At 37.4% G+C, this 20550-nt stretch overlaps 1 protein-coding gene across 2 annotated transcripts in view; it reads left to right on the top strand.

Moving 5' to 3' along the window:
• Positions 1-19731, top strand: part of abat (4-aminobutyrate aminotransferase) — a 62086-nt gene extending 42355 nt beyond the window's left edge. Inside the window, exons 13-16 of one of the 2 annotated variants that reach the window (XR_006398355.1) lie at positions 7305-7472; positions 12268-12449; positions 13191-13302; positions 16610-19731. Coding sequence is in view for 1 of the 2 variants with exons in the window: in XM_044330297.1 (XP_044186232.1) it covers positions 7305-7472; positions 12303-12449; positions 13191-13302; positions 16610-16731 (549 nt within the window). In the remaining variant the exon portion in view is untranslated. The remainder of the gene's footprint in view (positions 1-7304; positions 7473-12267; positions 12450-13190; positions 13303-16609) is intronic. The other variant, XM_044330297.1, reaches the window with a different exon arrangement.
• Positions 19732-20550: the final 819 nt, after the last annotated feature.

Below are 20550 nucleotides of genomic sequence, written 5' to 3'. Positions count from 1 at the left end.
GGAGACCGTGATAGGTCCAGTGTCTCTCTCACAAAATCTGCTGATGACACCACTGTGTGTCGAAACCCTGTAGTGAGGAGGCAGAGGTTATTCAAAACCTTCCAAACTGTAAATCATGCAAAAGTGAAGTGAATCGTGAAAAGCTGAAACCGAGGGGGCTATTAAGTGGACATTTTAGCATCAGAAGCATTACTGCAAAGAGCAATCAGCTAACTCATCTTCTGTCTGACTGAAATTTGGACTTTCTCTCTCTGACTGAAAAATGGTTGAAACAAACAACTCCTGTGAGTGTGTTTACAGTGCCCAGATACCAATGTGTTATGTGAGAGACAACATCAAATGTCAACATGTGGTTTACAATGCGGGTAACACATTAGAATATGTTGGAATAAAAAATAATCTTGTCCCAACAAATCTTTAAACATCATAGGTGTCTATAGGCCACCTTCTGCAGGTGACACTTTGTATGATCAACTCACAGAAGTCTTGAAAGAGTGCAATCTCAACAAAGAATTATTACTTATGGGTGATTTTAATGTGAACTGGGAGGATAAATCCAAGAGGAAAAAACTAAAAATGATCACAGAGAAATTCCAACTAGAACAACTATTAAAAGGCCCAACTAGGATTGCAAAATGCTTCTGTACACAAATTGATCTGATATTTACTAACAAACCAGAAAGAATTATTAAAAGTTATAATTTAATCACTGGCTTATCACATCATAACCTAACCCTATGTGTGAGAAAACTGACTAAAAATAGATTTAGGACCACAGCAACTAAGCCAATGATCCCTCAGTGCATACCCAGAGCTAAGCGAGAAGAATTTGTCAGTGAAAAGAACAGCTTGAACTGGGATGATGTACTGTCCTCTGATGATCTGGACTATGGCTGTGATACTTTTACTCACAGAATCAACTCTGCGAGGGAAGGATTTAATGTGAAGATGCAGATAATATCTAAAAAAAAAAAAAAAAAACAATTACCATGGTTTAATGAAAATTTGTGGAAACTAATGAAATCTAGAGATGCTGCACTAAGGAAGGCAATTAAAACTAGAGGAGACACTGACATGCTGATTTATAAAGATTTAAGGAACAAAGTTATCCAAGAGCCAAGAGAAGCAGTAAAATCTTGTTTTTATCTCAATATATTGAATGAGGCAAGTTAACAGTAAATTGATCTGGGAAAACACCAATAATCTCATAAGGAGGGAGCCAGTTTTTTTAGATTTTAAACTCAAAGTACAGGGAAGGTTAATTGCAGATCATCTTGCTGTTGCGTCTGTCTTTAATAATATTTTTCTTGAGTCTGTATATGAGCTAAGAAAAAAAATATGAAAAGGAAACTGGATATTGTTCCTGTACATGTTACAGGCTAGGTTTTTGAGCTTCTAAAGACTAATGAGTTACAAGTAAACGAAATCATCAGCTCCTTAAAAAGCTCCAAAAGTAGAGATGCTTCCCAATTTGACACCATATTTGTTAAATCACACAAAGATATTTCAAATACAGCTCCTTTCCTGATGACTGGAAGTGTGCCATTGTCACGCCTATTTTTAAATCTGGAGACTCCCTTGAAGCCAGTAACTACGGACCAATAAGTATACTGCCAGTACTCTGAGAGGTTTCTGAGAAAGTTGTCAACAACTGACAACATTTCTTAATACAAGCAATTTTGTCCACATTGTATGCATCTCGGCTTTAGAGCAGATCATTTCACTGAAACTGCTACCTTGCACTTAATAGAGAAAAGTAAATCAAGACTTGATAAAGGAGGTGTAGTTGGTACTGTATTTTTAGATCTGCATAAAGCATTGGACACAGTCAATCATGATGTTTAATATCGAAACTCGCTAAATATAACTTCTCATTTAGAGCACTGGCATGTGTGTCTTCATATTTATCTAATAGGATACAATGTGTAAAAGTTTGTGACACACTGTCCAGTAACATGAAGTGCACAATAGGTGTTCCACAAGGTTCAGTGTTAGGTCCCCTATTATTTAGCCTATATATTAATGATCTCCCTCAACAGTGTCATGATGTAGAACTGCAAATGTATGCAGATGACACTGTTGTGTACACACATGCAAAAACAGCTGAGTTAGCAGCTGCTAAGCTAACAATTTCGTTGGAAAGCATCACATATTGGCTTCATCTATCATCTCTGAGTCTAAATGTAAACAAGACAAAAGGTATGTTTTTCTCTAAAACCATTGTACAACTTCCTAATGCTGACGCATTTGGGCAGTCAGCATTCTCTATAAAAGCCACAACTCAGTGGAATGCCCTACCTGACGATATGAAGAACTGTAGTTCCATCAGTACATTTAAAACCAAGTCCTAATGATGTTTAAGCTTCTTATGACTTTGTTAAATTATGTTTTAGTACTGTAGTAAATGAGTAATCACCAAGCCTAGAAAACATAAAATTTACAATTTATATTTAGAACCCAACCGATGCAATCTCCTGCCTCCTGAGCCTACCCAGCCAGGCTAGCACTAGTCAGTAACAATACACAGCAAAATCACCAATGTTAAATTAACTCTGAATGTGTTAAATTTAACGCTAGAAAATTGTCTATGTGTCCACTCTATTAAGTGTTAAATTAACACTTTGAGAGTGTTAACTTTTTAACACTCACGCAGAGTTATAACACTGTAAGGAGTTGAAAATTAACACAAGCTAACACTGAGTAGGGTTGATAGAACTCTACACTAGTGTCAGTGTTAGGAAATCAGCACCACCAGACTTCACTCGACTCACAATATAGTAAGACTGACGGGTGTAACACAATTAACTCTGAGGGTATAGACTGTTGTGGACAACCGATGCCCCCTTCAGCCACAGTACTCACAACTACCTACCCCACATGCCTTCCATACTATCAATTATAAAAATATACAAGACAACAACTTGCACAAAAATATTGTGTATTAAAAGACAGGTACACTACAAACATAATTCATGAACTGAAAACAGCTCAGCATGGAGTCATAAAAAATTACATTACGGGTAGATGATATACATTTGGTTATCAGTGTCATACGAAAATTGCCTATCATAAGGTTTGTAGTACACAAGGTCATCTACACAAATCAGTGTGAAGACATCTGTTTTCTCCTCAATACTAAATGTATTTAAGTGATCATCAAACTACATTGTTAGAAGGTAAGCATTGTCATCTCTAACAATTATACTGACAATCCTGTTGAACAAAGGCATCTCATTTTCAGCCCCAGAACATACATACATCATACAAATGTTGAGGCCAAAGCAGGATTTTGTTCTGAATGAAAGTGTTCTGAATGTAGGTCTTTCAAGTGTAGAGGCAAATCAGGATGATCTTTACTAAAAACTAATTACTCTCTCTTATCAGTTAAATGAAATTGCCAATAATTTACACTAAATGATTCAACAAGTCAAAAAGGCCATGTAAAGCTAAGTTGTCACCAGTAACCTGAATAACTTAACCCTTCACAGGTGTGGCTGAAAAGGGCACCTGCATTCCTTCAGTCTCTAAAATCTTTAGATCATCAACAAGTGGCTTTAGAATAGGATCAACACAAATTTCTTTAAGTCATCTGAGTGAAAATTGACTGGCTATAAGATTAATGTTCATCAACACAGAATTAAGCTTTGGTGGCAAATTTCTCAAAATAAAATAAATACAGCCAAGTTTGTGCACTCACTTTTTTGAGCCTAATGGATTAGCAGTTTCAAAAGCATCATAGAGGCATCTCCCTGTAGAGCATATTCTTGGGATCCACGTTTACTGGCTGTGTAACAGGAGCTCCAAGTTCAAACTCAAAATTCCTGATGAGATCTGCATCAGCACAGTCTCCATGTGCTCGAGATAAGTCCCGCTTGTAACCAGAGTATTTGCAAAAAACAAATAAACATCCAGGTTCTCCACAGTTCACACGCAAAGACCTTTCTGGGTACAAATTATGCAGAAACTTCAAATGTCTAAATAACACTGAACAAATTGTGTGGTGTACCTTGCAAATTTAACGTGAACATATTTCCAGTCAACCATGTGTGATCTTCAAACTGCACTGTGAAGAACTGTTGCTCTGATTTCCTTGAACTGAGGACTCTCCTTCACACTGCTACATCAATGCCATACACAGTGGTCTGGATGAATATGTAGAAATTGCACAATGCCTCAGCATAGGACACAGCAAAAGCAAAATGTACCTTGAAGAGCTTGTCAAAGTCTGGGTCATACAGGAAATGACCTTTTGGTCCAGGACAATGTAGAAATTCTGGATGCTGTTCTTTCTTTCTCTGACACACAGGAGAAAGGGCTGAGCAGGGCCAGTTTCCTTGAGAAAGGTCTCCATGCTTCTCCCACCTGAGAGAGGGAAAGAGAGGGAATGATTCACATGGAATAAAATTTGGAATTTATTCCGGCACTGCTGCCCAGAATTAAGAGAAATTATTCCAATGTTTGACTCTAAGTGCACAATTATTTTTGTGTTCATGTGAACAATTAATTTTAATGAAGACAAAGCTGCTTCTGTGTTCAAATACCAAGCCTGTCTGGACAAAAAAAATAAAAAGTAAATCTGGATCACGTCGGTCCCCCTTGCCATCTCAAAATTGGTGTCAGCCCTTGAAAACCCCATATTGGTTGACGTCTGAAGTAAGATGTACTCTAATACAATTCTAAAAACATAACTTCATGAACTTCATCAGGCAGTCGGCAGCATCCGATGCACTAATCTCTGAAGACTTCTTGCCCTTGGATGTTGAAGGTAACAGGTGAAGAAGCAAAAGGATGGCAGCCACCTCACAGTCTAGAGAATGAGAATTAACACCATAGTGATTACTTTCACTTAAAGGACCATACCAGTATTATTTCATGTTTTAGCTCATTTATTACAAATCACGTATACTTAAGTGCTGGCCATTTTCCAAATCACACTGTGAATTTTTCGATTGATGATTGATTGATCATTTTTCCTACCTTCAAGGCAGTCACTGGTTTCCATTCATTTCAGTAAGGTATGAAAATCAAGACTTGAAACTTGCTTGAGATAGGCAACCTGTCACAGTATTTAGTTGTAACATTAGTAACATTTTATCCTTTTTTGGGTCAAACTTGCTTTATGCAAGTTGCAAGTCTCTGGAACTTGATTTTCATACCATACTGCGGAATGAATTGAAACCAATGGCTGTCTGTAAGGTAGCCAATCTATCTATCTCTCAGTCTAAAAACACACAGTGTGATTTGGACAATGGTAAACAGTAATGTTAGGTATATGATTTGTAGTAAAGGGGCTACAAGTATGTTCACCATCTTTCTTCTTGAACCATCAGAAAGGCAGTTTGTTTTCTCATATTCTTTGAATATTTGGTCACCACCTGGCTATGAGTACAAGGCTGCTTTGATGGTCTGAAACAACAATTGCATGACATTTATACAGAGCACCTTCAGGGTAGATAACAGAAACATTCAGGCTGACATGCCTACTGTACCTGCACCTGAAGTACTAAAGTAACCATTGTGACAACAACGTAATGTTTTAGATTACCTTGTTAGATACACGTGATGGTGACCACTCTGATAAAGATGACCCTCTGAAAAAGACTCCTCGACACTGTTGTCTAAGAACATACACACAGCCTTGTGTTGCAAAATTCAATTTACAAGATTAATAACAGCTACATTTGATATAAATTATTTAATTGAACAATTCATTTTCAGAGAAATACAAGGCTGCAGTTTCTTACCATTTCACTCTTCAGTGAAGGCCAGGAAAGATAGCTCAGATGTCTTCAGAAGTTCATTAAATATATCTGAATCCATTTCCACTCCTGCAGAATCCTTCAGGATCAAGGAAGTAAAACCCGGCAAATTGAATTTTGCCAACACTAAAACAGAAAAGAAGGGAAAAATTTCACATTAAACATACACCGACCCCTGAAGGCATGAATAAATCTATGACACTGAAATTACCTCCTTGTAAAAAATGTCTAAAATGTGTTGCATTTAAAACTTGCATCAGCACACATGGATTAATCAACAAAAGAACGGACACAGATAAAACAATTTAACACTCTGAATGTGAGAATTTTTGAAACAACCAACACGTTCAGGAGCTGACTCATGAAGTGTTAGTTTTAATAAATTAAGTGTCAAAACAACACTGAACTCTATTGGTTTCAACAAAGACTAAAAAATTAACACTGGCACTTTTGCTGTGTAGAATCAGTAACAGAGCTTATCTTTTTAGATTACTGTTTACTTCCCCTAAGCATTCTGCAAATCATTTTGCTCAATAAAAAGTTATTGAAGAACGAAAATTATGCTCTCAAAGCCAACAATCTGAAAGGAATGGGGAATTCAAATTTATGTACAAATTATTCATGTGTAAACAACCTGAACCATCAAATAACCCATCAAATAACAAAACTATGTGATCAGTACTTTTTGATGCCATATGGGGAGAAATCTTGACTTATTATGAATTGTGATATCAGCATTTTTGTATGGCCATGTATGGCATTTTTTTCTGTTCCACAAAAAAATAATGGTCTTTTGTGGAACAGTTTTTTCTCTGACAGAGGAGTTTCAGTGAGAGTGAATGCTAAGCTACGCTTTGATAGCTCCCTCCACTTTGGACTCTCTGAATTTTTGTGATTTCCTTTTACTTTTATCCTGTTATGATGTGGGAAGTCTATGTATGGATGACCCTGCTAGTCAAAGTTCCAGAACTTGAGGTGACCATACCTATAAGATGCTCTCTACAAGTCAAAAGCCCAGGATTCAGCCTGCTCTGAACGCTTTGTTTGCAATGTTGCCTCTACTTCCTTCCCATGATGACATCAGATTGTTCGTGCCTGCCCACAAATGGTTGTCTATTACATGGCCTTTGTTGCTAAGGTTGTTTTTGAAGGTTTTTCCACGGGTTGTTCACACTGTCCCCTTGTATATTTCGAATGTGATTCTGGCTCAAACATCCCTCCATCCATGGTTTATCCGGGACCAGGTTACGGTGGCATCAGACTGAGTAAGGAAACCCAGACATCCTTCACCCCGGTAACGTCCTCCAGCTCCTCCTGGGGGATACCAAGAAGTTTCCATTTCAAGTATAGATCGAGAAAGAGAAGTGATATACATTTTTGCACAGAACAAGGACCATAGATTTTCCCTCGTCACTTACACTGAAATCAATTTAGGAAGGGATCTTTTAATGGCCAGTATAAAGGAAGGATTATAGCAAGCAAAAAGTCTTTCAGTGTTCTTGTTGGCACCTGAATATTCTGTCTGTTAACTTTTTACCTCCCCAGCATGGCTGTGCTTTCCATGTGGATGAAGTCCAGACCGGTGGAGGGTCCACAGGAAAGTTTTGGGCCCATGAACACTGGGGAATGGATGACCCTGCTGACATTGTCTCCTTCAGCAAGAAGCTTCTGACTGGCGGCTACTACCACAAGCAAGAATTACAGGCTGATAAGGTTTGTCATTTTAAAAAATATTTACTGTAGTAATATTAAGACCACATATTGATATTTTTTATTTAACTTTTATTTAACCAGGATAGTCCTAATGAGATTAAGAATCTCTTTCAAAGGAGACCTTGCCAAGAAATTGAAATTTTGTTTCATGTGGGAGTTAAAGGACATATCCCGATCAAAGATAACTTCCAGATTCCTTACATTGGATCTGGAGGCCATCCAAAGTGGCTATGTCATTAGATAATGTGTTTCTAAGGTGTTGTGGGCCAAGCACAATAACTTCAGTTTGAGTTTAGTAGCAGAAAATTGCAGGTCATCCAGGTCTTTATGTCCGTAAGGCATGCTTGGAGTTTAGTTAACTGAATTCATCTGGCTTCATTGTTAAATATAATTGAGTATCGTCTGCATAACAATGAAAATTTATGGAGTGTTTCCAAGTAATATTACTTGAAAGGAAGGATGTGTGATGATATCGTTCAAAGGAAGAGCTGGCGAAGTTCTTATTTTGAAGACGTTTATTAGACGATGGCCATGGGGTCCATTCCATGTACAAAGATGGTCTGGGCACCGTACCACTGTCAGTGCATAACTTATATAGGGTTACACATCTGTATCTTATCACATGCATACCATAGGTTCTCCATGGGCACTAATTCAGTTGGGAGCCATCCATCAAGTGATTGACAGCTACCTCACAACATATTATGTGTCACAAGATACCACATCTGAAACAGCTCCAAGCTTGACCATGGACCCATTATTTATATCTAAAAGGTCCCCCAGAAGGGCTATACCATATTTCATCAGGTGGCATGCAGACCATGGAATGTTTATGTCACATGTCCAACACCCAAAATCAATAACGTACATAGGGTCAGATAAAAGTCATACTAACATTACTTAAAGGAAGCATATGTAAGGTGAATAGTGTTGGTCCAAATGCAGAACCTTGTGGACTTTTGCATGCATGGAGGATTCATTGTTAGCGTGTACAAACTGAAATCGATCTGATAAATAGGATTTGACGTTACAAACAAAACACAAAAAAAGACAAATATGAAAATAAAATCAATCATCAATCAAAAAAATCTATCAAAATACCCAGGAATTTATGAATTAACAACCTCATTTCACTTCCCTCAAGAGCAACCACCAAAGGTATATTTTGTGGTCAATAGTGGCCCTAGAGTTGGTACACTACAAAGTTTGGTCTTATTTGCAGTAAGAATGAGTTTCAGCTTAGGTAGGGTATTTTGGACAACAATAAAAGCATTTTGCAAGTAGTCAATGGCCTGTACAAGAGTTGTCGCACAGCAGTATATAACAGTGTCATCAGCATAAAAATGAAAATTAGCATTGACGTGTTTTGACCCATATTATTTATATAAATAGTGAATAAAAGTGGACCTAACACAGAGCACTTTGGTACACCCTTTTCAACAGATACAATATCAGAACATAGACTGTCATATCTAATGCACTGAGACTGATTACTTAGGTAGTTTGAGAACCAAGCGACTGCTTGCTCCAAGTCCTGAGTTAAGAAGTCTAAGTTTTAAAATATTATGGTCGACTGTGTTGAAAGCTTTGAACAGATCAATAAAGTTGCTTCTTGTCAAGTGCAACAGAAATGTCGTTTACTACCTTCAGTGCAGCTGTGATGGTGCTGTTTTTTTCTAAAACCTGATTTACATGTTGATAAAATATCATGTTGTATCAATATCATGTTAAAACTCCTTAAGTTGATCACGCAAGAGCCTCAAGAATTTTAGCCAGTACTGATAATTTTAGATATTAGCCTATAGTTATTTAAAATAGTCCTCCTTTAAATAAAAGGGAGGACATAAGCAGATTCCTGTATCCTTGGAGTTTCCTTATTTTCCACTGTAAGTTTAAAAAGATATGCAAGAGACTTTGCTGTAAAACCAGCTGCCAAATTCAAAAAGTAAGGATCAATAAAACCAGGTCCTATGGGTTTTCTAGGATCTAAAGCTAGATCCTAGAAAACCCCTCCAAAGCACTAAGGCTTTGTGAACTTCCTGCACAGAGAAAGGTATGAAATTAAAAGACTGACCAGTATACACTGGAACATCAGTACAGGATTTCACAGATGCAGAACAAGCAGAGTCAAACAGAGAGCCAGTAGATATAAATTGCCAGTTAAACAATTCAATACCTCCATTTTGTCATGAACAGTAACCAAATCTTTCATAACAAAGCAAGGTACAGAAAGGGATTTTATGGTTTTCCAAAACCTCCTAGGGTCATTTAGATTTTCAGTAATAGACAAATAATATTCTGATTTGGCTTTCTTGATCAAAGAGGAGCATTTGTTTCTTAGTTGTCTAAAAATAAGCCAGTTGGTGGTAGAACCTGTTGTCCTTGCCTTAGCCCCAGCCAAGTTACACTCATGAATAGTATCTGCTAGCTCAGAAGAAAACCAGAGATTATCACACTCCTTTACTGTAACTTCTGAAAGGGGCATGTGTATTTACGATCTGCATATAAACCTCATAAAAAATGCCCAGGCTGTCTCCACGTCAGGGATCAACTCTATTCTACTCCAATTAAAATGAGACAAGTCATGATAAAACCACTGTTCATTAAAATGCCATGGATCCCACCAGGCGCATCTGTGTCACGTTCTGGCTCAGATGTGGTTTTGTCCCATCCTCCATACAGCGTCATACCCCACCGGCAGCGTTTCAGAAGTTGAGCATTTTGACTGCAGTCAAGCCAGCTGCTTTTTAAATTCAGTTGCGCTGCTACCACAGTAATCACGTCAGCTTAGTTAAAGCTGAACGAGCGCCTTAAGGCTACCGTCATTACTGCAGATTTTGTTGACTTGCTCAGATTTTGTTGATTTGGCCATTTTCCTTAATTTTTGTGCTTCTACTCTGGGAAAATAGGCTACGTGGTTAAATGGTTTCTTCATTTGTCTATTTTAATTGTTTATTGTTGATATACAATCAGAAGTCTGCAAGTGTTTTATGGTGTAAATTGACCGGATACTCTATACTGTTTCTGTGTCTGACTTCCTGCCTAGCTCAATCTGTTCTGTGCAGCTTGATGTGGCTTTGACATGGCCTCTGTCAAAAATATATTGGGCATGTATGTTTAGCAGAGCAGAGAGCCGCTTCTGAAACTTCTGAAACCATCTGGTGGTCAGGAACACACAGTAATACAAGATAGGTGCATTATACAGTGGAAACCACTTATAGTGATCACTTCTGTCCAGGTCAAAATGATCACTATAAGCGGATGATTATTATAACAGATTTTGTTTCTTTTTCTATTAGGGTTAGGGTTATTAGGGTCAGGCTATTTCCTGAATTTTATTGACTGTTTCAAAATACAGAACAGCTGTTTAAATGCTGGTTGTTTCGCTGCTGCATCTCATTGGCTCGTTTTTGGCAGTTTGTCATAAGCTTCAAGGAGACTACATTTTTCATTGAAAGAAAACAACTTTCTTTTTCCTGTCATGATTTCAATGCGCAAGCAGCTCCAGCCTCAGGTAAACAGCTGGAAGGCTGAGAAAGTTGAACCAGAATCAGCTTTTGGAGAAACGCAACCTGTAACGCTTCACAACCCTGCCATGAGGGAAGACAAAAACATTACCAGGAAGAGGGGAGGACATTTATCTCCATTTGATAACGTTAAAAGTAAAGTTAGGCTTTGCTGACGGCTTCCTGACTCTTTTCAATAAAGACGAGAGAGATAGAGAAAGAGAGAGAGAGAAGCAGTGGACGAGCGAGCTAGAGAGTGGATGGGGAGAGCAAATGGTGGTAGTGAGAATTATTACTTATTAGTAATTTACTGATTGTTTCATGGCGGTTACAAATAAATATGCCCACAACAACACCCCCCACCTCCACATAAACCTGCGGAGGTGCGCTGCAATGCCTGATAATGGCATTTGTCTTGTCAAGCTTGTTCTTCCCTTCAAGAGAATAAAATCCAAAATATGTCCAAATGATTGCCTTCATTGCTGATGGGGCAGGTTGTATTTGTTCAACCATTGCTCACTGTCTCTCCATGACACACACTTCACTTCCTTCTTGCCCCCCAAATTGGGTCAGGGTGGAAACCAGTGAGGCGTCATTACGCCAACTATGGGATTTAGTGAGCTAACTCATGTCAGGAAAAAATGGAAAACAGTGTTGTGGCAAGACTAAAAAATGTGAATTGCTTCTTGGAATTTCCTAATCGATTCTGAATCGGCAGAGATAGAATCATGATTCTTATGTGAATCGATTTTTTTGCGCACCCCTACCAGACAGAGGTTTAAATCCGAATGAGATTCTCTCATTGAATGCAAAGTATTATTTAAAAACCAGAAGGCTTTGAAGGCAGGGTAAGTCTCTGGGTAAATACCATGATAAGGCAGCTCACCTTCAAAATCCCTAAAGTCTAATGCACTCTTATAACCACGGCGGTGCACTTAAGTCATGAGTGCTCTGCTCACACTGCTCACATAAGCTATGCTGTTGCTTGCTGCTATGGCTGCCACTGCTGTTCATATAGCATTTCAAAAGCCCTACCTCCACCCCAGCATCCATCTGTAGGCTGTAGGTCAGAGCCAAGACACCAAACACTAATGCTGTACATATTCTACTTCTTCTATTTAAATAATAATCTACTCCATGTGAGTTAGTTGACTGAGCTAATTTACATCATGGATGTATTTAGAACCTAAGGTTTTCACAGTGCTTCACACGCAGACAAACATATACTGAAATGTCTTCAATACTTGTTAAAAGATGTTTATAAGATCCTTTCCATTTTTTGTTTACAGGTCTGTTTGCTTGTGTATCTGTTGTCTTTTTTCAGCCATACCGTATCTTTAACACATGGATGGGTGACCCATCAAAGAACCTGTTCCTGGCTGAGGTTCTTAATGTGATACGCAGAGAAAACCTTCTGGAGGAGGTGACTCGTTCTGGGAAAGCCTTGCTAAACGGCCTTTATGAGCTGCAGGTAAAGTGTGTGTGTAGGTGTGCATATGTAAAGTAGAAGTTTGTATTATTTGGTCCAAACTTGCATACATTTTTCTTCATTTTTGTGTACAATTTGTTTGTTTCAGACTTCCAAAATTTAAGTGACCTACTTCACCTAATCAGGAATAAATTAACAGCATGAGTAACAAAATATGTATGGCCTTTATGTGTTTTTAACATTTTTTGGAAAATGCACACCTTGCACAGGAGGTGTTTTGGCTGATTTTATTATGCTAGGCTTCCAGCTTTTACGGCCTCAAAGAAAAGGCCACTACTGGCCTTCTGATGTCTGCGTCAGTCTTCTAAAACCCATAGACTGTGTTTGTAGGTTATAAACCCTTAGAGATTTTGCCATATGTTGTAAATCAATGATCAGTTTTGATTTATGTGTATATTGGATTTATACTGATGATATTGGATCAGTGTGATAGAATACTTAATTTGCCAGGTATTTAATTCACTGAATTAACCAATAACATTCCTGTCTGGTTATCTGTTTATCATAAACCGTTTATAAATTGATTTATCAGAAAATGTACAATCAGGATGTGTATATATTGATATTGCAATATAAATACAATGATAGAGGATTTATTCATATCTACCACTTCTATTGTAGCTGTAGTTTGATTGATTGTAGTTTGATCGATGTTTTCAACTTGCTTGTTGTGCATGTGACCAACATTTGTGTGAATATGACCTGCTTGCTTCTGGTCCCCAGGCTCAATACCCCAACATATTGAGCCGAGCCCGAGGACAGGGAACCTTCTGTGCCATTGATATCTGTGATGATGCAACACGCAACAGCATCCTTCTTAAGGCCAGAGACAAAGGTATGAAGTAGCTCACCATTTTTTCTCTTTTTTGGAGTATTATGGTAACATTGAAAGAAAAAAAACAGAGATGTCATGAATAAATTGGTAATATTTTGAGAAAAATTTGGTAATGTCATAAGAATAAAGTTGTACTTTAATAAGAAAAAGTCATAATGTTATGAGAATAAAGTTGTAGTATTTCAAGAACAGACATAATGATAATATGAGATTTTAATACTCTGTCATAGTAGACCTGTCAGCTTTTATGTGTCAACAGTGAATGAGTGATCTGTTGATGCTAGTATCCCATTCAGACCGACACAATAACATAACATCTGACAGACACCTAACCCCATTTGGGGTTTTCGCTCTCTTTGTTCGCTGGATGAGGAAAAGTTTAGGGAAGTGGCTGCTCTTTATCAGAGGTGAGGTGGGAAAGTTACACTAAGAAGATGTAGGCTATATTTGACAAACTAACCACTCATCCTTTAAATCTACTATTTTATTCTTTTATATAACTATTCTGCATTAAAATGTCTAAAAATAACTAGACCTATGTTATATATTTTGTTGAGTTGTGTACTTACGTTATCCCAAATGTTTCCAACAATTTTCGAACCCAGAGAAATCAGTAATTTTAACCAAGGTAACCAAGGTCCGTTTCATTTGGTCACCTGTCAATGGCGTCACACCCCTCTATCAAAGAGTATACGCACACAAGATGCATGCGTCGGCGTTGTGTTTGTCCATTAAAATGGCCTCTACCAAAGAGTATACACATACAAGATAATACATCGGCGGCATTGCGGTTGTTTGTCACAATGGCGTCTACCAAAGAGTATATGCATACAAGATAATACCTCAGTGTTGTGGTTGCCTGCCAACCAACTGACATGAATTGACTTTTATTCAGTTTTAAGCCACATTTTTATGATAAACTGTATAGCTCTTGGTTGTTCTTAACTGTATCTTTTAATTGGATGAAGGATTTTAGTCATTGGACGTCTGGATCTTAAGTTATCAGGCAAACAAGCTGGGCAAATGTTAGCAGCAGCTCGAAGACAACAACTCCCATGATCCTTTACACCGTCATCACACTCTCTTTTGTTATTGTTTTGATTGAGAAACCCCTAGCGGCAGAAATTAAATGTTGTGCGTTTAAGCTTCTTGTGGAAAACTGAAACAAACTGTTTGAAAACACTTCTGTTTTCCCCAGACCACCAGTTTAAGGTCCTGTTCATTAATTTGTTGCAAATTTATCTTTGTTTGGTTTTTGAAAAGATTTATTTTTTTAATTACAGCTTTGGTTTCTTTAAAATCGTTTTGTTCAGTCATGGAGTGACAGGACAAATCAGCGGGGTTTTAATTGCTGAAAATATGGAAACCTTATCACTGTACTCTCAAAAATGTTAAAGAATATTTGTTAAATATTGTTCAATAATTAAATAATTAATTTTAATCATGTAAAGAATCATCAACACAGTTATCAGGACTTGATCAGCTCTCCAAGGTGCTGATCCTTGAAGCTAGAAGCTGTGCAGATTTATTTCCTTCGTTAGTTTAATAATTGTTTTCACCTCATGTATTTCCTCATATGTCCTCATGCCATCATGTACTGATGCAGCAGGAAAGTCAATCTGTGTCTGATCCGTTGTTGTCTTCCTGTTTAAATACCTACATGTATTGCCACAATTTGGTCAAATAATTAAACAATTTAATCCATCATTACTGCAATTAGTTAATTCTGATAAATATTATGACTAAGTATTATTACATGTATTTTTAAAAATATATTAATATACACAATAATAATCTTTCACATTATAATCCTTTTATTTGTTGCCTTTTGCATGTTTGTGTGCTGCTGCGCGTCCTGTGTGTGTAACAAGCAGAGTGTATGTTGTGCACCCGCCTGTGTAGGTGCATATTACTGTCCTGATAATGCGCCCCTAAAATAACAGTTACATCGCGCCATTGACTTTAGACCAGGTTTTTGATGGCCAACAGCGCAATCGTTCTCTGCTGCCTCAAGATAGCAATGCGCCAACAGTGCACTTGACCACACCTTACTTTTAGACCAACACATCCATGGGCACACTGATGGCGCAAGTGCCATTGCTATTGTAACAACGTGGGCACCGGGCGTAAGATAGGGCCCCTTATGTTGTTTTTTCCTTTCATTTATCACCTTGTATGGACAGCATGTTTGTGTGTGGCTTAAACTTAACTTAACATTAGTCAACAATTAGGTTATTCATCAACATTCTAACACTTGTAACAGTGATCAAACATTAACATGAACAATGTCTCTAGTCTCTAGAGAATCAGAAAATAATACTTACTCCATACATATGTAGCCTATTTAAACTTTTGGTGGTAAATTGAGCCATTTACTCAACTTGCCCCAACATCACTGGCACATTTTACCCTACAACCTCCATTTTGACAAAACTGTTTCACGCAATGGCTCAGATTCACAATCATGCTGAGTTTATGACCTTGTTTTTTGCAGTTTAAACTGACTTATACTAACACATAATGTCCAAAACTTATATATTTTTATTAAGATACAAGACTGATAATTTTAGTAACATGATGAAATCACTTGGCATGACAAAAATATTTTGTTTGCTCTGTTTTGCTTACCACCATCTACATGTGCTTGAGTCCAAGATGGATCGAGTAATGTGAACTGTACTTCCTTAATTTGTGGTCACATGATTACTTTTGTTTATGGTTACCTAGATACATGGGGTGGCTCATCTTACCTACTGGCTCAACTTAGCCTGTTCTCCCCTACCTTCAAACAGGTGTTTTTTCCCCACCAGGTTCTGTGCAAAACCATCCACCACCTTCCAGTACAATCTAGAGTTCTGACCAGATACCAAGATGCTAATAGCTACTTATGTACTCTGAGCTTACAGGAAGTCTTCCTCCTTATGATTCATTTTTCTCTTATTACATTTGCGCCTCATGCAGTTCATGACAAAAACAACTCCTCATTCTGTTTTTTTTCTACCCCTCATATCAGCACAAGTCTCTTGATGATATTGCTGGGAAACCCCTCTATAAAAACATTAACCATAACTTTACCTTCTGACAAACCAATTTGGCAGCATTAAGTATGGAATTATGTCTTATGTTACATGTTATGTAACACTACTGGTATCTGGATACAGCCTATTTCACTGTTAATATTTATATCTGTACATTGTCTGTGATTGGCGCTGTGTACAATGAATCAAAATCAATTTGTTCATATGAAGATGGATGACAGATTGTTATTGAACTCTGTGAATATATAGTAACTGTTTGTCATTGACAGGTGTCCTCCTGGGAGGGTGTGGGGATCGATCCATCCGTTTCCGTCCATCACTGGTGTTCAAGGAGTACCATGTTCACATGTTTCTCAACATCTTTAATGATGTGTTGGCCCAGCACAAATAAATTCTGACCCACAGGGAACCTGACTGACAATACATGAGTTAATCCAGAATGGAGGGATTGAAACTCCTTACAGTACATGTCATGTTAAGCACAACCCACACAATAACTAACACAGACCTGTATAACTTCTGTTTCAAGATCCAGGGCCAGTTGAGTTTATAACAGTGAATATTTGCCAGTCTTCATCTCCTTAGCCAGAAGTTATGATAATTATGTCCTCTTACCTTTCCTGTCATAAAGCTGTAAAATTACCCAGAAAATCATTCAAATTTAAAGGAATGTTCATATTTCTGTAAAGTAAATATGTTGAAATGACAAATTCCAGAATCTTCCTCATCTGGATTCATGTTCTCCTGTATAGACTGACTAGACTAGCAGTACTATGTATGAAGGCATCATGTCAGTAAATCTAGCACCATCTTTTCCTTACCCTTTCCTGCCAATACTATTGTTCCTCACCAACCTCTTAAAGGAAACAGTCCAACATTTTGGAAAACAGGCTTGTTCGGTCATCTAACCCAAAGTCTGTAGCAGTTTGCCATTAAAGCATGAGTGAAACGGGAGCTGTTTCCCAGTATGACATTGTGTTTATTTTAGCACCAATTTATAATTCTGAGGAGTTCTTTAGTTTAACCAATCAGTATTGGGTGATGAATCCATCTCACCAATGTAATTTTCAGTCGGCACAGAAGTTGCGGTAGCAGTTGCTTGGAGCAGTTAACGTTTTTCATGTTCATTGAATTTTTATGTCAACTTAAAACAAACTTTGCAGCTGCGCAAAGCTTATCCACTCTTGTCTTCATTTTTGCAGCAATTTTTCTGTTGCCATTTTTCTGTTTCTGGTATAGGAAGATGATGTCCCCATTCTTAATTTGGCCTACAGAGTTCTGAATGGCTTGGATTTTTTTCCATCATCAGGGAAAGAGCCGGCAAATTGCACAAGACCAGATTTTTTGCTGAGACATCTGAGATTCTGATGTCTAGAAGCAGGCTAAAAATCTTGGTCTGTTCCCTTTAACAGGTAGCACAGCATTAGACACATGTAAATAAGAGAAGATCCCAACTCCTAATAAGCCTCAGTTAATGGCTCAGAACAAAGTCTTACATACAGCTTCTTTCAGTGATCATTTGCAAGTATCAGTCCCACCACCTGACTCACAGTCACTGAAGTAATTATAGTTAGCCAGAACATTTGTTTTAAGAAGGCAGACAGTTATGTTAGATACGGAATTCTTTGTCAATGATGACTCTATGAAGGAATACACAATAAAGCTATGATGCCAGCCTGCATGTCATTTAATGGTGTCTGTTAGAAATATCCTTGTTATGATTCTGCCTGTGGTGTTGCTATTAGTAGGAATGACTCTTCAGCTTGAAATGTTGTAGCCCAGAAAAATGTGAATCTTAAATGGACCATAAAAATGTCAGATTATTTAGTGCCTGCATGTTACTTAAATGTGCAAATATATTTTTTTGCTACTTTTTCAACTGATGGCAGCCATTTGTAACCTTAAATTTTAAACACATTCATGTTGCTCTTGAACAAGAGCTTCAAATTAGTCACAGCTTTTATTTCTGAAAACTCATTTGCTTTTAGTTTTCTGGTTTTCCAGTTTTTCATTTGTGACAATAGAGAAGTAGTGTCAGTAAATGGCACATAGGGTGAAACTGATCATTTTCAGTTTGCATCAGGCTGTTTCTGAGATGTTGACTGCTGTTTGTCAGATAGACTACAGCACCTCTATTGTTTTCCACTATTGCATCTTACTCTCTTCCATGGACTTGTGCTTATACTTCAAGCAGCTACTTGCAACTGTCCTCCTTGTTTAGTTAGTTAATTATAGTAGTTTATAAGCTGTCACTCCATCCAAATGTAGCTCACCAGTTAAAGCTTCTGCATTAAATTAGCTAAAGTAAATTATGTGTAATCCCATAATAATCTAATGCATTTTTACATGAGCTTTGAAGATGACGATATTTTTATTTGTATTCAGATATTGCTGCAAGCTGTGCTAGTAGACAGTAGTTTATAGAAGTGCTAAATCATAAGCAACTGGATTTGCATTAGATTTTTTAAACCGTTTCACTCTCATCCATAAGGTTTCTTCAGTCCTGACTGATTAGTGGGGCATTCAACCTCTGTAGATTGTTCACACAGATGTGATAAACCATGAAAATCTTAACAAACATAGTCAGTTTTAATAAATAACAAGTAGTCCATCTTGCTTATTACCAAACTGTAGCTAAGATGCTGAATTTGAACTGTAAGCACAGGTTCATTGACCAGGGTGGTCTATAACCACATTCGATCATGGGTCATACAGAGATGTACCACATAAAGTCTACAACAACTTAACAGTATACATATTATAAATACTTGTCAAATTGCCATTTCTAGGAGTAATTTTACTTTGTAGATTTTGCTCAAGCTGATGTGCTGCTGTTCTTCAGAATTTCAGCAGTGTCTGTGAATGTGTCATGGCGCTTTTGAGCAAGTGTAAGGGATGTGTAACAGTTCATTAAAAATGTTACATTAATTTCTTTCTCATTATCAACTTACTACAATCTAATATGAAAATATATATGAATATATTTACATCTTTTTACTCTGATGTTTCAGAAATGATATCCAGTAAGCCTAACATTAAGTATGTCTTACACATAGTTCACAGGGTCAGTCGTTCTCACTATGAATTACACTTAGTCCTAAACATGCATTTTAATGAAGATCTCCTTTGAGGAAAGTAGGGCTGGGTTGTAGGGTGTTGAGGCTGAGCAATACGATGATGATGATGACAACAGTGCCTGTCTCCGTTGTCAGTCACTATTATAGAGAGCTGAGTATCTGTGGTGACCTTTAAAAATTTTGACATTAACTGTTAGCACTTGTGATCTGATTTAGATGATTATTGATGTAATTATTTTAGATGGCTCTAACTGTTGTCTTTAAAACATTCTGTCCATGTGCTGTGATGAATAAATGGAGTTTTGAGTAACTTAGTAGAGATTTTATTTTTTGAGCTCATTCTTTTTTGAGTTCTGGCAGCACATGCTGGCCCAACGTCTTGCTAAGGCACTATGTCGGTTTTTCCTTTAAATTCTCACCTGTCTGTATATATACCATAGTATAGCCTACTTCCATGAAATGAAAGGTGTTGCTGCCCTCCACTGTATGCGCTCTATTGTGGAATAACAGTACGATTTTAACAGAAAATCTACATTTATGACATCATGGCTGGAAAAAGGAATCCTATTTGTAAGTGTCCTTTTGAATTCTGACATAGATTTTATGTCCTTTAATGATTTTAAGATAAAATATGCTTCTGATTCTATACTCAGGAAATACTTAAATATAATATATAGCAATTCCAATCGTCTTATTAACCCTCATTCCTGATGTAGTTCTCTCCCACAAATCTGGATCCTCAGTAATCCTCCTTAAAGTAAACGGAGTAGGCCTGAATGACAGAAAAATAAATTAAGGAGTTTGCTGCTTGATTTTAAAACACCAAATATATGGTGATTCTTTAGAGCTCTTACTAGTAGATGGGAGGTAAAGCAAAGCTTTTGGTTTGACAGACACAGAACTTTGAAGCTAGACAGCATTCTAAATTTCTACACTATCCGACTCATGCAGAAACAAATAAAGTCAATTTAATTCATTACTTTTTTACCCATGGGTAAATGAATACCATATCAATAGTTGCAAATGAAAGATTTTCAAAGACCGAGCCTCTTATCAAACCTGTGAAATTTGGGAAATAAATGACCATGTCAAGTCGAGTTACAACAGTTTGTTTTGCAATGGCAAAACATCGA

The sequence above is a fragment of the Thunnus albacares genome, chromosome 17 (genome assembly GCF_914725855.1).
Source record: "Thunnus albacares chromosome 17, fThuAlb1.1, whole genome shotgun sequence".
In the NCBI taxonomy this organism is placed as follows: Eukaryota; Metazoa; Chordata; class Actinopteri; order Scombriformes; family Scombridae; genus Thunnus; species Thunnus albacares.
The sequence above is the reverse complement of the archived record's forward strand: the minus strand, read 5'-3'. Positions and strand labels throughout refer to the sequence as shown.